The 21,669-nt window shown below is 53.9% G+C and overlaps 3 protein-coding genes and 1 pseudogene across 4 annotated transcripts, besides 1 other annotated feature; 1 reads left to right on the top strand and 3 right to left on the bottom strand.

Moving 5' to 3' along the window:
* Window positions 1-462: 462 nt before the first annotated feature.
* NCS54_00806500 (ADP-ribose 1''-phosphate phosphatase) lies at window positions 463-1,206 on the bottom strand (the record flags this gene model as incomplete). Its single annotated transcript, XM_053153464.1, has 2 exons — window positions 463-499; window positions 554-1,206. The coding sequence occupies 2 exons, from the start codon at window positions 1,204-1,206 to the stop codon at window positions 463-465; spliced, it is 690 nt and encodes a 229-aa protein (XP_053009439.1).
* Window positions 1,207-2,035: 829 nt separating this feature from the next.
* Window positions 2,036-6,139, bottom strand: NCS54_00806400 (Hypothetical protein; the record flags this gene model as incomplete). The annotated part of the gene is made up of 6 exons (XM_053153463.1): window positions 2,036-4,378; window positions 4,439-4,579; window positions 4,680-5,189; window positions 5,237-5,345; window positions 5,398-5,465; window positions 5,573-6,139. 6 exons carry the CDS (start codon window positions 6,137-6,139, stop codon window positions 2,036-2,038), a joined length of 3,738 nt encoding a protein of 1,245 aa, XP_053009438.1.
* Window positions 6,140-9,520: 3,381 nt separating this feature from the next.
* Window positions 9,521-13,181, top strand: NCS54_00806300 (Hypothetical protein; the record flags this gene model as incomplete). The annotated part of the gene is made up of 3 exons (XM_053153462.1): window positions 9,521-9,672; window positions 10,111-13,067; window positions 13,123-13,181. The coding sequence occupies 3 exons, from the start codon at window positions 9,521-9,523 to the stop codon at window positions 13,179-13,181; spliced, it is 3,168 nt and encodes a 1,055-aa protein (XP_053009437.1).
* A 2,426-nt stretch (window positions 13,182-15,607) lies between these two features.
* On the bottom strand, window positions 15,608-17,483 carry NCS54_00806200 (annotated as a pseudogene). The gene is made up of 2 exons: window positions 16,933-17,483; window positions 15,608-16,772 (listed from the first exon to the last, which is right to left on the bottom strand).
* Window positions 15,608-17,483: a sequence feature.
* Window positions 17,484-21,669: the final 4,186 nt, after the last annotated feature.

The following is a 21,669-nucleotide window of genomic DNA, read 5'->3' as shown; positions in this document are numbered from 1 at the left end:
AGGGTTGATGAAGGGCAAACGATGCGGATATATGCTTGCGCGAGCAACTGGTTTGCTGAATGGTTTGTGTTTGGTTGGCCCTCTGATCTGGTTTATGCATACCTTGCGATGATGGGATTGCTTCGTGTCTGATTGAATATGCTGCGAATGTTTGTACGGATCTTGTAACGCACTGAATTGAATGTCGACAGCGAGATGACTGTTTAATTAATTTGATGTTGGAAGGGCCCTCAAGGCGAATGATGGTGACGCTGTTTGTGATATGCATACAATCAAGGTTTATAGCAGGATACATCCATTACTAGAAAAGGTCTCCCTGGTTGAATATGCATTCTTGATGACAATTGGATAGAAGTGGTCAACTGCCATAATCAGGCTAATCCATGATACTACGTACTACACCACACGTCCCCCCTCAGCGCAATGTCCATCTCCTGGTGTCAAACACATCAAGTTTTCCCCTTACTGTCCCTCGCTAGCGGTGGGAGGAAAATATCGCCTATTTCACCTAGTTAGCTATGATTCCTCTCTAAACATAGGAACATTAACTTACGGTAGTGCATTGTTGTAGGCATCCACATCCTTGGGCATGAATGTGACAAACACAACTCTGAGGAGATTGTTCCCATCCTCAGTCTCCATAAACTCCCTCACCGTCTTGCAGGCGACATAGGCGGCTTGCTGACTGGGGAACCCGTAGATTCCTGTGCTGATGGCGCTGAAGGCGACGGTGCGTAGGCCGTGCTTGACGGCGAGCTTGAGGCTCTCACGGTAGCAGCTGGCGAGACTCTCCTCCGGGTTCCGGACCCCGCGGTAGATGGGCCCCACGGTGTGGATGACGTGCTGCGCGGGGAGGTTGTAGCCCTTTGTGATGACGGCCTCGCCCGTCTCGATGGGTCCGAGTGGCGCGCTCTCGCGGACGAGCTCCGGTCCGGCGGCGGCGTTGATGGCGCCGTCGACGCCGCCGCCGCCCTGGAGCAAGCGGTTCGCGGCGTTGACGATGGCGTCGAGGCGCAGCCGGGTGATGTCGCCGCGCATGTAGCCGATGCGGCGGTTGATGTCGTCACTGGGCGGGAAGGCGGGCTCCTGGGACGACTCGATGGCCGCGATGGAGAGGAGGGATGTGGAGTCAGCGTAGAGCTGGGTGAGGATGGGGATGTCGCCGATGGATTTGGTAGCCATTTTGAGAATTTTGGTTGCGAACATTTAATGGTTGCAGGTTGTTGTATGAGATGGAAGAGGAGGGAGAGGCTTCTCTTTATGCTCGAGGGAGAAAGAAACCTTGGGGCTGTTTTCCCAACGAGAAAGACTGATAAACGTCAAGATTTTGTTCTCTTTGAGGTTTCTTATCCCTTGCTTGGGTAGCTTCGTTCTGTCCAGCCTGATCAGTGATGAGATGCCCAACTCGAGAGAAGCAATGGGGATGCAAACCACACACAAAGAAACAACACACAAGTTGCTGTTGTTCCTTCTGTTTGACTGTTCAAGTGAAGGAGAAGGATAGCGTGATGGACTGTTACGAGGAGGCAGAGCTTTCTCTTCTTTCGACCTTGGATGAATTGTTCCCTCTTCTTTGTTGTCGTGACTCGGAAAACGTGACAATGACCGTGGATGGGAAGCTGTGGTAAGGTACGTACCTGTCGATTGACATCAAACCTTCCTCAGCTGCCCCGCGTCGTTCCATATTCGGAAACTCGGTGAGCACGGGCCGCGCGGGGGCTAATCTGTGTGGGCCTCCCGGCCTTCACCGAGATCTGGGCGTCCTGGGACAACAAGCCATCACTGTACTGACCCTGTTGACAAGAAGGTCCCTCGTCCCCTTGAATTGATGCCATTCACATAGTGAAAGAGAAGAGACCGTCATATTCCGAAACAGAAACTAAAACTAGGACAATCACACGACCAAGTACTCACTCACAACCACTAAGAACAAGAACAACCGTCAAGCATCCTTCTTAGAAACCCGCCCAACATCCAAATATCTCCAGCTTCACGCCTCTGCCAAATCTTGACCCGAGATATACTGACCAGGGTCTTAGAGTCTCCTCCTCTTCCTCTGGCTTCCCCCCTGAGTCAACCACGGCTGTCTCGGATTGGGAACCATCCAAGGGGCCTTGCGCTTAAAACTCTGCCGTGGCTTCAGACTCTGCCGAGCCCTTGGCCCGGCACCAGCCTTGAATTCATCTTCACTCCAAGATTCCACGCTTGTCGACTCACCGCCCTCCCTCTCCGATCTGTCGTCGTCATCGCCAGCTGACGAACTCAAGTCGTCGCTGCTGATCTCAATAACAAATGCGCCTGCGCGGTTAGCGTCCGCCATCTCTATATCACTATCATCGTCCTGGCCTGCCGTCTGACCATCTGTGTTGGTCCCAACTTTCTGCTGTTCCCACATCTGGTCCATGTCGCCGAGAGGCCCAGCCCCCTGCCGATACCCCTGAGACGTACCGCCTTGTCGAGGAGCATGTTGAGCAAAAGCGCTGGGATTGCTGTACCGAAAAGTCGTCTGCGCTGTATTGGTGAGATCGCTTGTGACTGTCTCTCGGACAGCATACGGGTGTGGTAGGATGCCGTACCCTGAGATAGACGTCCCACGAACACCCCCCAGAGTCTGTGGAGCACCAAGAGGCTTGTTGACTTGCTGTGCTAGGGTGGTCGAGTTGCCTGCTACCCAAGCAGATGGAGCGCCAGGCGTGTGCGAAGGGAAAGCAGAGCCCGCTGGTGAAGAATGATAAGAGGCAAACGCACTCTTGGGTGGCAGTTGTAGGTTGCCAAACGGTGCCGTCTGGGTCCCCATCCCCATCTGCTGTATCTTGGGCGGGATGCTGGGTGCCTGCGTAGCCTGAGATGCCGCATCTTGCGAAAGTGTCGGAGACTGGCCGCTGGCTTGTGCGCGCTTAAGCTTGTCATACTGGGCCTGTTGGGCCTGTTGCTGAAGACGACGGACCAGGTCATCGACCCCTTGGGCGTCGAAGATACCCGTGGAAGGCCTGGCAAGGGGGTTTCCCTGCCCGGTATTGCCATCCTCATCATCAAGTGTCCCAGCCCATCTCTGTGCCAACGCGAGCTCATCCGGGTCATGCTCAGGGAGTATGACCTTGGAACCTCCTAGGTGCAACAGGTTTTCGTACCGATTCTTAAACTCCCGCACCTTGTCGAGGACTTCGCCCTCCATGCTCAACATCTCCTTCTTCGCCAGAAAGTACCACACCTGATGTCGCTTCTGACTAGTTTTGCGCAACGCAGGCATCGACGGCAAGAGGCCACGCCAGGTCTTCTCATATTTGAGCGGGTTCAAGACTATCAGCCTTGCGACGGTCATGAATCTCGCTCCAAGCGCAATCAGCCGATTTTCCCACTCTCTGTCCCACGTTGGCATATCGAATTCGGCGAGTCCCATTGCCGTAAGCAGGTCCCCCAGAGCAGACACAATCCTTTTTGCTCGGGTCGCTATCTGTCCGGCTTGATTGGGAGCTCTTCGCCTGTAGGCCGTCCAATATGAGAAAGGGAGTTGATAGAATTCGCACACCACATTTTCTAACCACGCGCATTCATCCATCAGACGGCGAGTCAAGTCGATGAGCTTGGGCACCAGACGTCCCTCGTAGCGATCCCTGCTTGTAGCCAGCATCTGGATGCGCCAGAACTCGGGGCCCATGCCTGCGCAGATGGTAGACTCGTCATCGGGACACCTGCCAAGGCGTCGCCTGACCCCATCCCATGCATTATACAGGTCTGTCAGATCAGCAATCTTGTCTGGTGGAAGGTTAGATGTGGCGTTCCTCCCAGCGTTGGTCATTATGGTGAAGCCGGCATACTCGTAAATCAGCATCAGTGCTTCCCCTTGAAGTCCTGCCCATTTCGCATCACGCTCGCTCCATCCTCTGCTTTCTTCTCGCAATCTCCAAAGTAGAGAGCCAAACTCGATGGCGTCCTGGACAAGGGCTGTAAAATATGCATATAGGATAGCTTTGCCCTTCTCATGAAGCCAGTCGAGAAAGTCGTAGAGCACCCAATCCCTGTCTGCATGAGTCCCTAGGTTGGCCATGTTCCACATGCCGGGTGCTAGAATTACTGAGGCCGGGTTGTAGTTGATCTTGTGGGGTCGTTCAGACGGCTCCCTCAAGGCTGCTGCACCATACTTCCTGACGGAGACGTCCCAGAAGCCTTGACTGAAGAAGGGTCGGACATCATCGATGCGAATGAAATGGCTCAGCTGCTCCATACGCATATGGGGAGCAGTTAGATGAGGCGGACAATTGTACGCGCCCGTAGGCCACAGACACCTTACTATCATGGGCGCAGAACTCTGGAGCAGTCGAGGCCACACATAGCCCTGATTGGCGTTGATGAACCCCCAATAGGCACCGCCCAGCACCTGTTCCACGGCCACTGTCAGGATCAAGACTCAAGTTTCTGGCCAAGGACAGTCACTTACATGGTGCTCAAAGGCATGACCAGCTTCATTCCATGGGTCGTCGTTATAGTAGGGTTCTTTCGGCCATTTGTCCTCTGGGCAGAGGTCATCCCATAAATCCTCGCAGGCTTGGACCTCAGCAGGATCCGTAATCCCAAAATCCTGAGGGTTAAGCACCCATTTCGCAGCAACGGACACCCATGCATGCTCCAGTGGTTGCTTTGTTAGTGGCGTCTCTTGTATCTTTGGGGGCTGTACTCACCATCATCTCATGTACCAGCGCAGCAGCAAACACAAGGCTGGCCATCATCTTCTCGCTTTTGCTATACTTGTCCGACATGACCATCCAAAGCAACTCGGCATCGATCGTGACTTTGATGGGGCCATCCGGCGATGCGACCCCATGCATGAATGTGCGGGCGATGCAGTGGTCCATGTACTTACCGCCGCTCGAGTAAAACGCACTCTGGAGCTTCAGATCCATAACTCTTTCAAGAGCTCGCTGGCTTACGGCTGGGGCCGAAAACCCAGGACAGCTCTGCAGCCGCTGAGCACTCTGGAGGCGTTCCGGGTCGAGGGGTTGCTGGTTTGATTTGATCTTGAATTTCACTTCGTTGGGATCCTGACCTGTCCGATTCTTGTAGAGGTGATCGGGAACTCTGTACCTGTTGGTGATATCCTGTAGGCCGACGATGCAGGGGTCATTGGTAAGAAGCATACGAGTAGCAAGTTGAAGAGCCGGCTGCATCGCATTCCATAACCGGTCGTTTGTCTCGAGCTTGTTAGCGCCAAATATGCATCGACTGAGCAGACGCTCACCCTTGGATCCCATTCCTCCCGCAGGCCATCGAGGCCATACACATATCGTGGGGTTGCCGGGTCTTTCCCAAAGTCGGTCGTATCCGCCCACATGTGTCGATCGAACAGGCTTGATAGACCTCAGCAAGTGTTTAGAAGGGAGCAAGCCATATGTAGCTTACGGGTGGATTGGTCCAGAGAGGCCTTCGAAATATACATCCTGCATTGTGAGATACTCCTCGGCGCGGATCTAAATGCGCCGTTAGACAAGCACAAGGGAGACGGTTAGCATCAAGCACTTGCCTCGTCCATGGTCAGGTTTCCGAAAAGAATGGATTGCCAGTTCTCATCAATCACCAAGTCCTCATACTGTTGCATGCACCGCTGCTCGGTTTCCGTCCCCCGTTGCATATCCGGCCTTGCACTGGCCATGTACTCATCGATAGTCTTACCGTCCTGTGCTGCCGAGTAGTCGAGACTATCGAACAAGTCTTTCCCTGTCTTGATATCCGCAGTAGCGGGGAATAGCTTCCTGCTGTTGGCTCGAGTCGGCGATGTCCTCGAACGGCCATCAAGTCGACCGGGAAAGATGCTGAACCGCTGGGCGTATTTTGTTGGCTGTTTGTACTGGTCCTTGGGATGAACAGCAGGGCGTATTTTATCAAAGAAGTCAACGATCTTGAAGTCTGTCCGATCTCGCTGCTGCCCCTCATCCTGCCAGTCAGGATCCGTCCATGGAGGGACGTATCGGACGTGATCCCAGGCATTCCCAACGGTCTTGGATGGTGTGTAAGGATTCCGGGAGTTGACAGTTGTAGGGCTTGGTAGATGTGCATTGCTATTCCATGTCGTATTTGGAACAGTGGCAGAGGCGGGTAGTGTTCCAGGTGGTGTTGCACCTGGACCAGTAGGGTTTGAAGCCATGGGTTCCTGAGGTGGAATAGATACAGGAGGGAACAGCAGGGCACCAGGCTTGAGCAGGTAAACCGCCGAGGGGTTGCAAAAGCGTAGGGAAGCAGATATATTTGTTCTTGTCTGCCTCGAGTACTTCGGAAGGCAGCCATGTTGGCCTTGAATGCTCAACCAGTCTATTGACACTCCCCAAATAGGAAAATCTCCCCTGTACCTAGGGACATTGACGTGTAGATTTGCTCATCAGACACACCGTCATAGTAAACTGGGCAGTTCTGATGTTTGGCGCAGTCGTTCTGCTCCACCATTCCATCGCTGGATGGGCGAACAAAGAAACTAGTGGTCATGGGGTCTCATCATAACTTGTTTACTCATGGTGCGTTTGTGAGCCCAACCCCAAGCGTAGCGACACCCTCGTGCAAGGGATAAGAGAGAACAAAGAACTAAGTTTTTCTTGGCTGGATGTAGCACGCTGGGCTGTCAATCAACTGGAATAGACAGGGGAGAACGGCAAGTTCAAGGGACAAAGAGGTAGTGAAAAGGGTTGGGCTTTCTGACAGACTTTCAAAGGACGGTGTTGGTGTAGGTTCCTAGCTGGATAGGCGTCTCATAGCTACCAAAACGGCTGCTTGTGGATATGAAGGTGGCAACTAGGTTATGATCTTGATCACTGGGGGTATATATGTATGCTTGAGGAGAGGGGAACCTCGGAGTTAGCACTTGCTATGAAAATGCATCAATTCACTTCGACTTGTGTCAAGGCCACGCACTGCTCTACCCAGATATCCCAACGGGAAAGGTGGAAGTACTATACCAGTTATAGCATGCATTGACCACGGCCACTGCTCATGGCTGAAGCATGGGCCAGTAGTAAGACAACTCTGAAAGATTCTATCAGCACAGGCCTGAAGCGGTTTGGTCGAACTTCTCGGCGGAGACTCATTCGGGACCATCGCTGTTATCTGGGGTTGGTATGTGCGACATGCAACTGTCGGTGAGCTGCCGGGGCATGAACCTGGGGATTCCGGGGCCCCGCGATATGGACTCTTAACATGGAGTGTGTGCTTCAACGTAAGCAGTGAACGAATACAGTCGTGAGCGAGTGTCTAGTTGTTTGTGTTGGTTTTGGCCGAGTTCGTCTGGCCTGCGCCTCTCTTTGCGCCGCGTCCGAACCTTGACCTTGCAGGACGATCAAGGTGTGTGTGCAGCATTTCTTTGTGTCGGTTGGCGAGGCGCATCAGCAGCGACTGGGCATCAATATCCATCCATGGCCGACAAGGGACCACTAGAATAGAAGTGCCGTGGCAACGTGGCGGAGGAACGATTGGGAATGGCAGGATGTGGTGGATAAAGCCGGTCCCACCAGCTATCAGCCATCGGCCAGGGGGCGGCTGAAAGGCGCTGAACCATGCGCGGCAGAAAGCCGAAGTGGACGGGGCGGTACGTGCTTCCACTCGGGGAGGCCGCTGTTTGTTGAGAGATTCCTTTAGAAGATGAAGGAACAAAGAGTAAGAATGCAATGAATGGCTTGGGGGCTCCATGGAGAAGTTGGGAGAAGAGCCAGCCGGGCTTGAATTGACGGCTCCTGCACCTGAAAGCTCGAGGCCTAAGGCATCTATACCTGCTTTATGCGAACCTCACCACCAGGGTGGGTAGAGGGCAAGAAAAAAAAGCGCACCAAGGATAGGTGACATAATATTCGCTGTATTTTTGCAGTTGGCGGATATTGTGGCTGCTTGGTTTATTTTTGATACGACCCTTGAAGTCTTCAAGTGTGCAGCATTTTTTGCGAGCTGCAAGCGCGGGAATATTGCAGGCAGGGGATGTACACCGTGCCAATGGATCCATGGAGGGAAGAGCCTGGTCGACTGGGCTACGAGTCAACCAACGCTGGGGCAAATCCTGAATTGGCGGGAAAGTTCAAGTTGGAAAAAGTAAGGTAGGAGGAGGAGCATCATAACAGACGAAGAAATTTGAACCGAATCAAATACCCGAGCAAGCCTTTTCTCCCTGTGCTCGGAGACGATAAAATTTCACGCCTGGCGTTGTTGAACCGTAATCTGATAACGTGGCGGCCACACTGACTCGAAGCAATAGTTTCAGAGGCTGACAACTTGTGGCGAGTCAAGCCGCCGTCTTCCAGTTTCCCGGAAACCGCCTCCGGGGTCTGGAGTACGAATACGGGGATAGCAAACGGACTTGAAGGCCAGCTGGCAGGAGTGAGAGTCCATGTCTGGGCTCCTGGCACTAGACGGAACCACAGATGGCAAAGCTGGACATCGACATTTCAAGGATCTCGAAGCACTCTGCGACAAACGGCTGAACAGGTCGTCATGGAGACGGCGGGAAGTGGATATCTCCCGGACGCAGGTGGGCGAAAAGATTGGAGCGATACTCCGCTGATTTGGAGGGGAGAGCCTTGCCAGCCTTTTCAATGCCAATATCCATCCGACAACATCCGTGGTTGGAAGGAGAGAGAAGCCCAACGCAGTCAGATATGCAGACGCCCAGGCAGTATCAGTGTGGCTCGCACAGCCCAAGACCAAGACATGCTGCGGATGCAATCTAGAAGGCAGCATAGAGAAAAATAAGAAGCAACGACAAAAATCCATGATATGATCTTGATCTCTCTCTCGGCATGGTTCACCAAGATCCATCCTTGGGTTTGCCTCCCAACGACGAAAAAATGCATCACCGCCTGCAAAAGCGCATTACTTGTGCATGGGTCTAACATCGGAGCTTCCACAGGGGGCTTCTCAAGCCGTTCCAAGGGCGACGTCGTTTGGCCTCAGTGCCGCACAGGGGCCTTTCACCGCCCTCACCCACTTACCTGAAATGGCTTAGCCCCACAGCTGATAAACCCGATAAGCCTGAGTCGAGCATTGAGACGGAGGGAGGGAAGGAGGGGTGGAGGGGTAACCCAGCGCCAGCGCCAGAGGAAAAAAAATTTTGGTGGGCGATCCTCAATGGGATTGGGCCGCGGTCCCTCCTCTGCCCGCCACCCCAGTGAGAAAAAAAAAAAAAGTTGTGGACTGGGAGGCGAGCAGTGAGAGGCACATAAAACTTTGTGGCAGAAGCTCCAGATTTTTCCCTCCCTCTCTTCCTTTTTGACTTCTTCCTCCCTCCATCTCCCTCTCTCTCTTTCTTCCTCCTCCATCTCTCCACGGTCGTCCCCCTCCAGACGAACCTCTTCGACTCCTCTTCCTTTCTTGTCGCGTGCTCGTTTGTTCTTCGGACTCAGCTCCTCTGAACAAACACCGCCCCCTCCAAGAGGAATTCCCATCGTCACCGCCGCCCATTAGGACAGAGTCGACTCCTCCATCGATTTCTGTTGGCCCCGACGATCCTCTTTCTTAATACCACAGAAAAGAAAAAACCGAAAACATCGACAAGATGCCTACCGAGAACCAGCAGTCGATCAAGGTCCTGGACGAGCTTTTCCAGAAGCTCACCGTGTCCAAGGACTCTGCTGACATCAAGGAGTCTTCCAACGAGCTGGCCTCTTTCATCAACGGCCGCATTGGCGACCAGGCCGTCCCCGACAAGTGAGTTTACCCTTGAAAATTCTGATTTCATCTTCCTCGGGCAGCGTTGGGCGAGCACTCCGACGGTGCTTATTTCACATGTCTGCTATGGGGCAACGTTACGCACCCGCGTTGCCTCACTTCCTGCACCAGGGAACCGGCATCGCCTGGCTTTCACTCTGCATTACGATGCGTGGGATGCGTGGGATGCGGCTTAGTGGCATGGTGCATGGACTTCAGGCCTGTGCCCGCGGCAGTTTTCTCTGCATCTCCCGCCCGTCTACCCCTCCCCCTCCTTCGCCGCTCGCCCAATCTTGCCCCGCCAGATTCTGGTCAAGGCGACCCTTCATGGGCGCTAGCCCCATTTCTGGTCGCCCCTCAAGTACTGGAGGGGCTCCTCTCTGGCGCCCATTAAAATTTTTTAGTGGGAATTTTAGTGCTAACCACCACTTGTTGCAGAGTCATCGAGGGCCTGAAGAAGCAGCTCGCCAGCAAGAAGGACGCTGCCGCCCGTGAGAAGGCTTGCGTTGCCATCGAGGCCATCGCTTCTCACTCCGAGATCTCCGCTGCCGTCGAGCCCTACCTCGTCGTCCTCCTCCCCAACGTCCTTGCCGCCGTTGGCGACAAGATCACCGCTGTCAAGAATGCCGCTCAGGCCGCCGTCCTCGCCATCGCTGGCGCCATCAACGCCAACGCTGTCAAGGCTGCCCTTCCTGCCGTCATGGAGTCTATCCGCAACGCTCAGAAGTGGCCCGAGAAGATGGCTGCCCTCGACTTCATCGATGCTCTCGTCAAGAGCTCTCCCGCTCAGCTCGCCTACCGTGTCCCCGAGCTCATCCCCGTCATCTCTGAGTCCATGTGGGACACCAAGAAGGAGGTCAAGGAGCGTGCCTACAAGGCCATGGAGCAGCTCTGCCAGTTGATCGTCAACAAGGATATCGAGCGCTTCATTCCCGAGCTTATCAAGTGTATCGCCAAGCCCGAGAACGTCCCCGAGACTGTTCACTTGCTTGGTGCTACCACCTTCGTCACTGAGGTCCAGGAGCCCACTCTTGCCCTCATGGTTCCTCTTCTGGACCGTGGTCTGGCTGAGCGTGATACTGGTATCAAGCGAAAGTCGGCTGTCATTGTCGACAACATGTGCAAGCTCGTCGACGACCCCAACATCGTTGCTCCTTTCTTGCCCAAGATGATGCCCGGTCTCCAGAAGAACTACGACAACCTGGCTGACCCCGAGGCCCGTGAGAAGACCAAGCAGGCCCTTGACACCCTCACCCGTGTCGGTGACATCAAGGATGGTGTCATTCCTGAGGCTCGCAACGACGGTGCTATCAACGTCGTCCTCCCCAAGGTCAAGGCTGCCATCTCCCCCAAGTTCGGCAACTACCTTGAGAAGATGGGCCCCGTTGCTGAGCACATTGCTGCCATTGCTGGTCAGCTCGTCGACGAGAAGGAGACCGAGTCCACTATCTGGGTTGACAACCTCAAGGCCTACGTCGCTGTCATCTCTGGCATCGACAACGCCGAGGCTCTTGTCGAGTCCATCCGCAAGGCCACCCTTCCCGGTGCCGTCGCCGAGGCTGAGGCCGAGGAGGATGAGGAGGAGGGCGAGGATCTCTGCAACTGTACCTTTTCTCTTGCCTACGGTGCCAAGATTCTTCTCAACCAGACTCACCTCCGTCTCAAGCGAGGCCAGCGTTACGGTCTTTGCGGTCCCAACGGTTCCGGCAAGTCCACTCTCATGCGCGCCATCAACAACGAGCAGGTCGAGGGTTTCCCCAAGCAGAGCGAGGTCAAGACTGTCTTCGTCGAGCACGACCTGGACTCTGCCGATACTGAGATGACCACCATTGACTGGACCATGAAGAAGCTTGGTGAGGCCGGTGTCGCCACCACTGAGGACGACGTCAAGAAGCAGCTCAGCGAGTTCGGCTTCACTGACCAGATGATCACTGGTGAGATCACTGCCCTCTCCGGTGGTTGGAAGATGAAGCTGGCCCTGTGCCGTGCTGTCTTCGAGGCCCCCGATATTCTGCTTCTCGACGAGCCTACCAACCATCTGGATGTGAAGAACGTCAAGTGGCTCGAGGAGTACCTCATCAACTCCCCCTGCACTTCCATCATCGTCTCTCACGACTCTGGCTTCCTTGACAACGTCTGCCAGCACATCGTTCACTACGAGCGCTTCAAGCTCAAGCGCTACAAGGGTAACCTGGCTGCCTTTGTCCAGCGTGTCCCCTCTGCCCGATCTTACTACGAGCTCGGTGCCTCCGAGATCGAGTTCTCCTTCCCCGAGCCCGGTTTCCTCGAGGGTGTCAAGACCAAGGCCAAGGCTATCCTGCGTGCCACCAAGATGTCCTTCCAGTACCCCGGTACCTCTAAGCCTCAGATCACCGACATCTCCTTCCAGTGCTCTCTTGGCTCTCGTATTGCCGTTATCGGTCCCAACGGTGCCGGCAAGTCTACTCTGATCAACGTCCTCACTGGTGAGCTCATCCCCACCGAGGGTGAGATCTACCAGCACGAGAACATCCGTATCGCCTACATCAAGCAGCACGCTTTCGCTCACATTGATAACCACCTGGACAAGACTCCCTCCGAGTACATCCAGTGGCGATTCCAGACTGGTGAGGATCGTGAGACCATGGACCGCGCCAACAAGATCATCACCGAGGCCGACGAGAAGGCCATGGACAAGATCTTCCGTGTTGAGGGCTCTCAGCGACGTGTCATCGGCATCAACAGCCGAAGAAAGTTCAAGAACTCTTACGAGTACGAGTGTTCTTTCGCCCTCGGTGAGAACGTCGGCATGAAGAACGAGCGCTGGGTTCCCATGATGACTGCCGACAACGCCTGGCTTCCCCGTAACGAGCTTCTGGCTTCTCACCAGAAGATGGTTGCCGATGTTGATATGAAGGAGGCCCTCGCCTCTGGTCAGTTCCGCCCTCTGGTCCGAAAGGAGATTGAGGCTCACTGCGCCAACTTCGGTCTCGACGCTGAGCTTGTCTCTCACTCTCGCATGCGTGGTCTGTCTGGTGGTCAGCGTGTCAAGACTGTGCTCGCCGCCTGCTCTTGGCAGCGACCTCACCTTATCGTCCTGGACGAGCCCACCAACTATCTCGACCGTGACTCTCTCGGTGCCCTGTCCAAGGCTCTCAAGAACTTCGAGGGTGGTGTCATCATCATTACCCACTCTGCCGAGTTCACAAAGGACTTGACTGAGGAAGTCTGGGCTGTCATGGACGGCAAGATGACTCCTTCCGGCCACAACTGGGTCCAGGGCCAGGGTAGTGGTCCCCGTCTCAAGGCCGACGACGGCGATGAGGAGGAGAAGTTTGATGCCATGGGTAACAAGATCGTCTCCACCAAGAAGAAGGCCAAGCTCAGCTCTTCTGAGGCCCGAAAGAAGAAGAAGGGTAAGTGATTCCACACAACTAGATATTGTCAGAACAGAAGTTAACCAGATTGCAGAGCGTATGGCCCGCCGAAAGCGTGGTGAGGAGGTGTTCAGCGATGAGGAGGACCTCTAAGCGCATCCTGCATACCCAACACCTATACTCGACCATGTTGACGACTTGTTTCTGATGACCTCATACCATATTTCCTTTGTCATGCGTTGATCAAAAAAGTTAGGGGTGCGTCTTGGTAATGGATGACTGCACACTTGGGCTCCCGATAGACGGACTGCTCTGTTAGATGACCACCATGGAGGAACGAGGAATGACGCGTGGGATTGGAGGATCCCAACCGTGTTGAGCCCTCGACTTGGTGGCTTTGGAGGCTGGCAATTAGATAGAGCCAAAAAATAGACTTGATTACGATCAATCTGGAATGATGAATGACTGATGAAGTGTGTGTCAATGTTGAACCTGTACCGCTCGCACTGGTACGCCAGTGACTTGGAAGACCAGTTGATAAAGCCTTAGTTGAGTTCATCATGTCTTTAAGATGCCGTGATGACGACTGTGTAAAGATAAACTCGAATTAATGAGGTACTTGGGCAAGAGCAGAGCTGCCGCCTTGATCTACATATCAACAGAGTGGAGAACAAGAGAGCTCAGCTTGGTCAACCCTCTGTGACAAACGAAGAAATGTGTTACAGATCGCATGCTGTGCACATCTGAGTATCTAGAGACAACTTGAAGAATGTGGATGGGCAACAAAAAAAACCATGTGTGTGTGTGTGTAAGTGTGTGACAAAAAGCGAGAATGGGCAAAAAAGAAATGTTTGATGAGACTGGGACTCGAACCCAGGAGGATTGCTCCATCAGGAATCTTAGGTTGTTAAGGTGACCTTAACCTGACGCCATAACCAACTCGGCCATCTCACCCGATGTTGTTGAAGTTTGCCTGCTTACTGCCCACCAGAAGGGTCTAGCCAGCACCGACGAGAACCTGTCCAACACCAGCGAGATCCTCTGTGGTAGACATAAATACTATACTGAACCCGCTTTAAAGAATTGGGGAGGAGGCACACTTCTTGTGTAGTAAAGACGACAAACACTGGCCGTCTCTTCTTCTGAGCATACTTGACATGGCGCAGTACTCTCTACCTTGGACTCTGAGCTTGGCAACACGCCTCGTTCCTGGCTTGGACTTTGAGATGGTGTTCCCCCAATGTCTCGGCTAGAGTGAGGAGAAGGAAGTGCTTGGCTTGGGAAGGCTTGCAAAGTCTCCAAGCTCCAAACCACCAAGCTTTGACCGTTAGCCAAGATTTTTACCCCAACTGTTGGACCATGGAGACCCTGTCTATCTCGACAATGTGAGCAGCAAGAGATGAACGCGTATTTCTACGTATTTCAATACCTAACTAACTTGTAATAGTTGCCGACATACATTCCCAAGTCTTCCTCCACTTCTCCGTGAATATCACCGCCGTCCCCGGCAATCCTCCAGCATCAAACTCCACATTTCCGGCGTCAACAGGCCCCGCATGCTCCGAAAGCACCGGGCTCGGCGACGGTCAAAGTTCGATACCTCGAACAGTTGTACCACAAGTCACAGACGTAGATCATGGATGAAATAGGCTGAAAGCAAGTCTCCATCTTTTCAACTAATACCACCACGAAGCCGTGCCTTTGAAGTCGTCGTCGTCAACTAATTGACACCGAGATATCTCCACGATACCACCCCCCTCACGATATGTACAGTGTGGTCATACACCATCGTCTCGACAAGAGATATTGCGAAACCTTATCAACTCTCCACCCCTCCCCTACCCTCGTCTGCCCCACACCCAACCATCGAGAAGCAGTTTCCCTTATCAAAAGAGGCTCTTGGCCTCACACCCTACTTCTTCCTCCGCTTCTAGAAAAACACCCAGCCACGCCATGCAGGTAGAGTCTCTTGTTTAAAAAAAAATCTCCTTGGCATGGGTTTTCCGTCCCCTGCTGCTGCATATGTACACTGCTCACTCCCCCCCTTGCAAAGTCAACCCGCGATCTGCATCCCCCGCCTCCAAGCCACGATATTAAACCCTCCAACTTCAACGTCACTGAATATCAACATCACAATAGGAAGGTGCACCGATGCAACGCTTTACAATGCCGATCACGGGATCGGCATTGTAGGATCATCGGCCGTGTTACTGAACAAGCATTATCGGCTGACAGAAGATGGGGTGCGGACGCCCAACAATGCTGGCCATGATGGGGGACAACACGGTATTGGAATCACAAGGGGAGCTTGTCATGACGGGTATGGCATGAAGCCACGGCTCCTTGCTCGTATATTGAGGCAATCAACAATCACATCACATGGCAGCATTAAACATGATTTGAAATCAGGCAACAGAGCATAATATTCGTATCTCGGGTATAATCTCAACAGCCAACCGCTCTGCATCCAACAATTCGTTGGTTCTATTAACATGTACACATTGCATCCCAAGATGGTATCTCCAGCCCATATTCATGTTTCTACATCCAGAATCATGCCTAGTTCATTTCGAACAGGCTTACTTGTTCCGTCGGATGCCAATCAGCTGGCCCATTTCAGTCCAGAAGCCCACAGGAGGCTCCGTGATGGAGTTTTCATAGGCGTCGATGATAGGGCGCTCCCAAACGAGATCAACCTCGTGAGGACGGAGCCAGCGGGTGCGCTTGACAACCTTCCAGCCGATGAACAGCAGGGGAGCAATAATCTGCATGGTGTAGTTCTGGAAGAATGCCTTGACGCTCCAGGGCTGGAACGACTTGTAGCCGTAGCAGAGAACGACGAGGACCTGGATAAAGAGAGCCAGGTAGGCACCGTAAGGCTGGAAACGGCCATAGTAAGGCATCTTTGTTCGGTCGACTCCCTGGGCCTGGCATGCTCGGTAGTAGCTGATGAAGGTGATACCCATGACGAGATAGTTGATGATTCCGCCAGCAGTCATCAGAGTAATGAGCCAGTTGAGCACCTCGGCTGAACCACTGCTGCACGACAGGAATGAAAGCATTGGGAAGATCATGACCACGCAGAAGCACCAAATAGGCACACCCTGGGCGGTAGTCTTGCGCAGGAAACGAGGGGCACGGCCCTCAAGAGCCAGACTGTACAGGGAACGGGTAGCACAGTAAGTGTATGTGTTACCGGCCGAGAAAATCGAGGTGATCATAAGGGCGTTGACGATGTGGGGAAGAACGTTGACGCCCAGAATGTTCATGGCCATGACATACGGAGAGGCTCCAGCGTCACCACCGCCCTCGGTGAAGTTGATGTAGATGGCCTGGAGCTTGTCGTAGTTCCAGGGCACGACAATGCCAACAGCGAGAGAGCCCGTGACGAAGAAAAAGCAGAATCGGTAATAGACCGTCTTGAAGGCAGCCTTGATGTAAATCGAAGGTCGCTTAGCTTCGGCGGCCACCATCGAGATGTACTCGGGACCGACGATGGTGAAGATGGCGCTCCAGAGGGCACCCAGGAAACCCTCGAAACGACCAAGGGCGTCTGTACCGTACACATCGGCAAAGGCTCCGGGGTTGCTCCAATAGCGGAATCCATACGCGTCGCCTTGGGGGTTTCCTCCCACCATAGTGACGAAGGTGAAGGAGAAGAGCATCAGGATAAGAATGATCTTGCCACCAGACAGCCAGAATTCGGCCTCACCGTAGGCGCGGACAGCCAAGATGTTCAGAGCACTACATTCACACATAGTTTAGCATGCAATATTCATGTGCGGGGAAGGCGTGGAGAAAATCTCACTCGACGGCCGGCTAGAAGGTGCCCAGTTTCGGAGCATAGCCACGGCGCGTCAAGCGATAAAGAAAGTCGGGGTTGATATGGGGAATGGGTTCTTACGCATAAAGAATGATGATGGCGATACAGAGACCGGCAGTAGGGCCAGGGTTCACAATGTTGGGCGCCCAATATGAAAGCACCAGGTTGATGGCGGTGATTTCGAAGGGAATCAAGAGACCTTCGTATAGGAAGAAGTTCCAACCAGCCATGAAACCAAGGGCATCATCAACCCAATGGCCAGCAAGACGGATGAAACCACCCGAGACGGGCATATATGTGCTCATTTCGGCGATCGAGTTGTTCACGAGGGCGAGGACACCGGAGTACAGAGTATAGGCCAGGAACAGGCCGGCAGGACCACCCTTGGCGAGACCACCACCGATACTCACGAACAGAGCCGTACCAATGGAACCACCAATGGCAATAAGCTGGATCTGTCGGTTGTTGAGAAGACGGTGGAGGCCATCGACATTATCGGAGGGGTGACCCGGGGCGACGCCGACGCCGTCGGCCGAGTACTTTTCGGGGGAGACATTCTTCTCCTCGTCGGACATCTTGACGGTTGCGCTCTTTGCGAGGCGAGAATCGAAGTAGGATCGTGGGAGTGTGGTCCTTGTTGCGAGATCAAGCCGAGTTCAAGTTAAGAACGAGGCAAGATTCGAGTCCAATTGAGAAAGAGCCTGCGAAGCAATGAAGCAAGCAGACCAAAACCAATCGGAAAATGCCTTGGGTCTCAAGGCAAAGAAGTCCAGAAAAGAGAGAGGACAAGGGCTGAAGGAGGAGGTAGAGAAGACATGACGAGAGGCGGCGGACGTTGGAGATAATAAGTAAAATCTCGCATGGGCGGAGGCAAGAGCAAGCTGACCCTAGTCCGCGTACTGTTGCTCACAACGGATGGATCCATGTTCATCATGGCTCCTTCCCTTCACTGGGGGTGTATAAACCGGCAGGTTTAGAGTGGGAGGCAGACTTGAGTGACGGCGGCGACAGCGGCCATGCCGAACGAGGGTTCGGGTTCGTTGAAGGAGGAGTGGAGTGGGGAGGAGCAGCAGTGCAACTTCACTTCCATTCCACTACTCGGGACTACTACGCGGTGACGAGGTATCCACACCACCAACGGCGCTAGGGATGGTACCTTGGGCCAAAGTAGCTGACTTCCAGTTCTTCTCATCGACGGGACATGGATCCTCCCACCGGCATGCACACCTCAGAGTCGCCCAACCAATCCTGACTCTCGATCGATTCTGCAGTTTCGATTTCTCTTACTTTTACCCTCCAAAAACTCGCCCTTGTCCGTTGAACGTACACCACAGTTGTCTCTTTCTTCTCTATGGCACGGCACGTCTGAGATCGTACGGACTGGGGCTTGGCGTTGCGTCGTACTCGGGGGCACTCTGCTGACACCGGGAATTAACTCTCTTGGCCTTGTCCGTCCTCCTGATGGAGGAGGCAATCCCAGAAACTTGGACGCCGAAAAACCCAGAGGAGTGGTTCACCTGGCCGAATTGAGAACTTGTGCCCAGGGTTGGTAGAACAAAGTTTTGTTTCCATCTGCATTGTCCACGACGCGAGGTTGCATTGCTGGTCAGGTCTCGAGTTGATCGGGCAAAGAAACAGTTGACCAGACAGAGACAATCTCTTAGTTACAGCTCGCCACAGAGTGCCACCAACATCTCTCGATAGTACGAGAGTACTTCTTCTCAGCTCAGCCATCCATCCCATCACCAGGTTGAATCAAGAGGCAATACTCCCGCTCGCCGCGTCGAGTCTTGGCCAGAGCCTGGCCTGACTGGACCAGTTTAGCTTGCTAAAAGAAATCAGCGAGTGGAGGCCGAGTGTATCCATTCTATCGAGCCGAGTCGTTGCTTGGAGGTTTCCATGCCCATGCCCATGCCATGTATCTCTCATGGGAGCCATGCCATGATGCCCCATCCCCACCCCCGTGGAGAGATGCTGCCACGCCCACGGAGAAGGGGGGTGGATCTTCATGGATATGGATCCATGGCCAGGATGTCTCCTCTTTCCCCTCTCCCCACTCTCATGTACCTCGTACATGCCAGGATGGCTTCCCCGAGACAGTCTGCGTGTTTGCTCTGGCTATTGGCCACTCAGCGACTGCTTAATGATGAACCCCGGCATCCTGGAGAGTTCTTTGAACCCTCCCCATGCGTGTGGATGCTGCTGATCGCTGCACAGCACACTTCATAATCTCGGTGCCTGCTGGGCACCTGTCGCATCACGAAAAAGGGCTGGAAACCGCGCTATGGATGCGAGCTGAGTGCTGTTGGTTGAATGACGACACTGGTGCTCGCCCGGCGGCAGAGCGGCTGGAGGCCGCTGGAGGGACTCAGAGGGGCAGGGCAACCTCCACTGAAAAAGCAGTGTGGAGCTGCCCGAGCGTCCCTTAAGTTGAGAAATCCCTGCCTTCAGGACTCCCCCAAATCTGACCCCGTCTCCTCCACTCAAGATGTCGTCGATACGAGCGGTCTTTTCCCTGGAACACAACAGCCTATGTTCCGCGCTAAGCAGCAAGTCAGGCTAGCCCACATATAGGACCAATCAAGGAGTTGCAGCGAAGGATCTGCACAACTGTAAACGCTCTAGCGCAAGAGGCGTTTGCCCGAGGTTCACCTCAAATCTCAGTACTTTCCCAACACGAGCAAATGAGAGGCTTGTTCAAAGAGAGAGGGGGTGATTCATTTTTCTTTAACTAGGCGGTCCTGCGCAAATTGGCAAAAATGGACTCTGAGCCATGTCCAGGCGAATCCAGCCGTGGGAGGACATTTTTCGGACATTATTTGTGCGGCATCGTTCCAACAACATTCTGACGTCATAATCGAAGCGACACTTGCACCTGCCCAATTTGGGGTTCCGTTGAGCGGAAGTTTTCCTGGTGGGAATACTGGACTGACTGCAAATGTATCGAGACATTCAAACTGACGGTAAGATGCAAGGCTCCCTGACTTGCAGAAGGTACTTCACTGACAAGTACTGGTGAGCTGGATGGACCCTGGGCCCTGCGTTGTGTTGGAAGAGAGATGGGTCGCGTGCGCATCCAACTGACCCAGGTCCACAGCCCAAGGCGTTCCAACCGTCTGGTATTTTTGGAGATTCAATGGATCGATGGATCAGACCCTTTCAAACTGAGTGAATCGCGCTTTCCCCAGATCCATATCGATTCGATACTATACGCAGTAGAGGAGTTGCAGCGCTGATCATCTTGAAGGAAGGTGCCAATGCCCGTCCTTCTTTCCATCTTCTATCCTGCTTCTATACTTGTGTTTCTCCGACTCCAAGCTTTTGAGAACCCAGACCCAAGCATTCTCCCTTCCCGCCAATTTTGCCGCCCTCACACCAACTCCCACCCAGCCAAGCCGCGAGAAATCCTACACTGCCTTGGCGACCCTAGCCGACGTCATGAATCAACTTCATCACTCTCCCTACCGGTCTCTTCGCCTCTCGACCGGTCACGTGGAGGGCTTACGCCGAGACGGGGAGCGGGATGAGCGACGGCAGCCAAGACTGTAGTTGCTGTATGCGCACAATCTGGGGATGAGCCAGACCGTCAGCCCATCCTCCCGCTTCTTAGGTTTAGCAAAGAGGACTTGGGTCCCGTGAGCTATCACAATGCGCCGTGTTGGGCTGACAGGAGAAGTTGATGCCTCATCTCCGGGATGAGCGAGAGAGCCAGCAAGACTTGTCTTCAACAAAGATCACGACTAGGACCCGAACACAACCATGAAACTGCAATTCTTGCACAATCCTCAACTTGGCGCCCAGATATTCAATACCCCCTTCTCCATCAGCTCGAGTTGTCAACTTCGTCCCGTTACTCAATATCCAAGGACTGCCCTCGTCCTAACTGCAAGTTGTCCGGGGCACTCCCACGGTTGCAACACCATGTTACATATGCGATGACCACACCCTCCCATGAACACTATTGGGGGAAGCTTGCGACCTAGGGACAGACCTGACAGCTTGCCTAAACAGTGGCCCTTGCCGCGTGGGGAGGCAGTCACCATGTCCAACAGAGCTGAGTGTTGACAGAGATGACCTGGGAACCTTGGGACGGCCCAGGCACTGATTCGGCAAACCGAGAGTAAAGGTGAGGTCGGCCTGGCGAGCAGCGCCTGGCGCGCCTGACGCTTCTCAGCTCTTTGCTGAGCCTGCTTTTTATTGCCCCTTCTCAGGTAGGTACCTACAATGTATTGCTGTCCCTCAACGGGGCCCGCTAATGAACTGTGGCCAGGCCAGGGTTTCGATGTCGTCGGACATGGGATGTCCGAGCCGCTCCCATGTCCAGGTTATGTTCCCTGACCAGGCACCCAATGAACCGTCTTGAAACGTACAGCAGCCGAGAGCCCAGGATCCAAGACGGGGCCCACTTGACGGATTCCTTCATCTGCGAGCAATCAAAACAGTTGGTTCACGGCTGCAGTCGCCCACCTTCGGCACCGTGTCGCCCCAGTCATGAAAAACCCGCGGTGTCTTGGCACCAATCCCCGTCAGTTACGGACTTGGCCACCTGTTGCGTCGCGCCACCAGGTGCCCTGTCAGAATCTCAGTTCAGCCGCCAGCGGAATATTCCTCTTTGGATGTGCCGCGACAATGAGCACGTGAGGTTGAACGACACTGTCGATTTGGAGATACAAGACCGACATCGACGGGGTCTATCCGTAGTGACGGGATGCATAATAGAGGCAACTCGGGCTAGAATGACAGCTGACTCGCCTGAGCTCAGATTGACGAGGCAACTGCAGGCTGACTGCGATGGCCCTCAGTCTCGATCCACAACAG

Source organism: Fusarium falciforme, chromosome 6 (genome assembly GCF_026873545.1).
Source record: "Fusarium falciforme chromosome 6, complete sequence".
Lineage (NCBI taxonomy): Eukaryota > Fungi > Ascomycota > Sordariomycetes > Hypocreales > Nectriaceae > Fusarium > Fusarium falciforme.
Note: the sequence above shows the minus strand (reverse complement) of the source record. Positions and strands in the feature narration are given on the sequence as shown.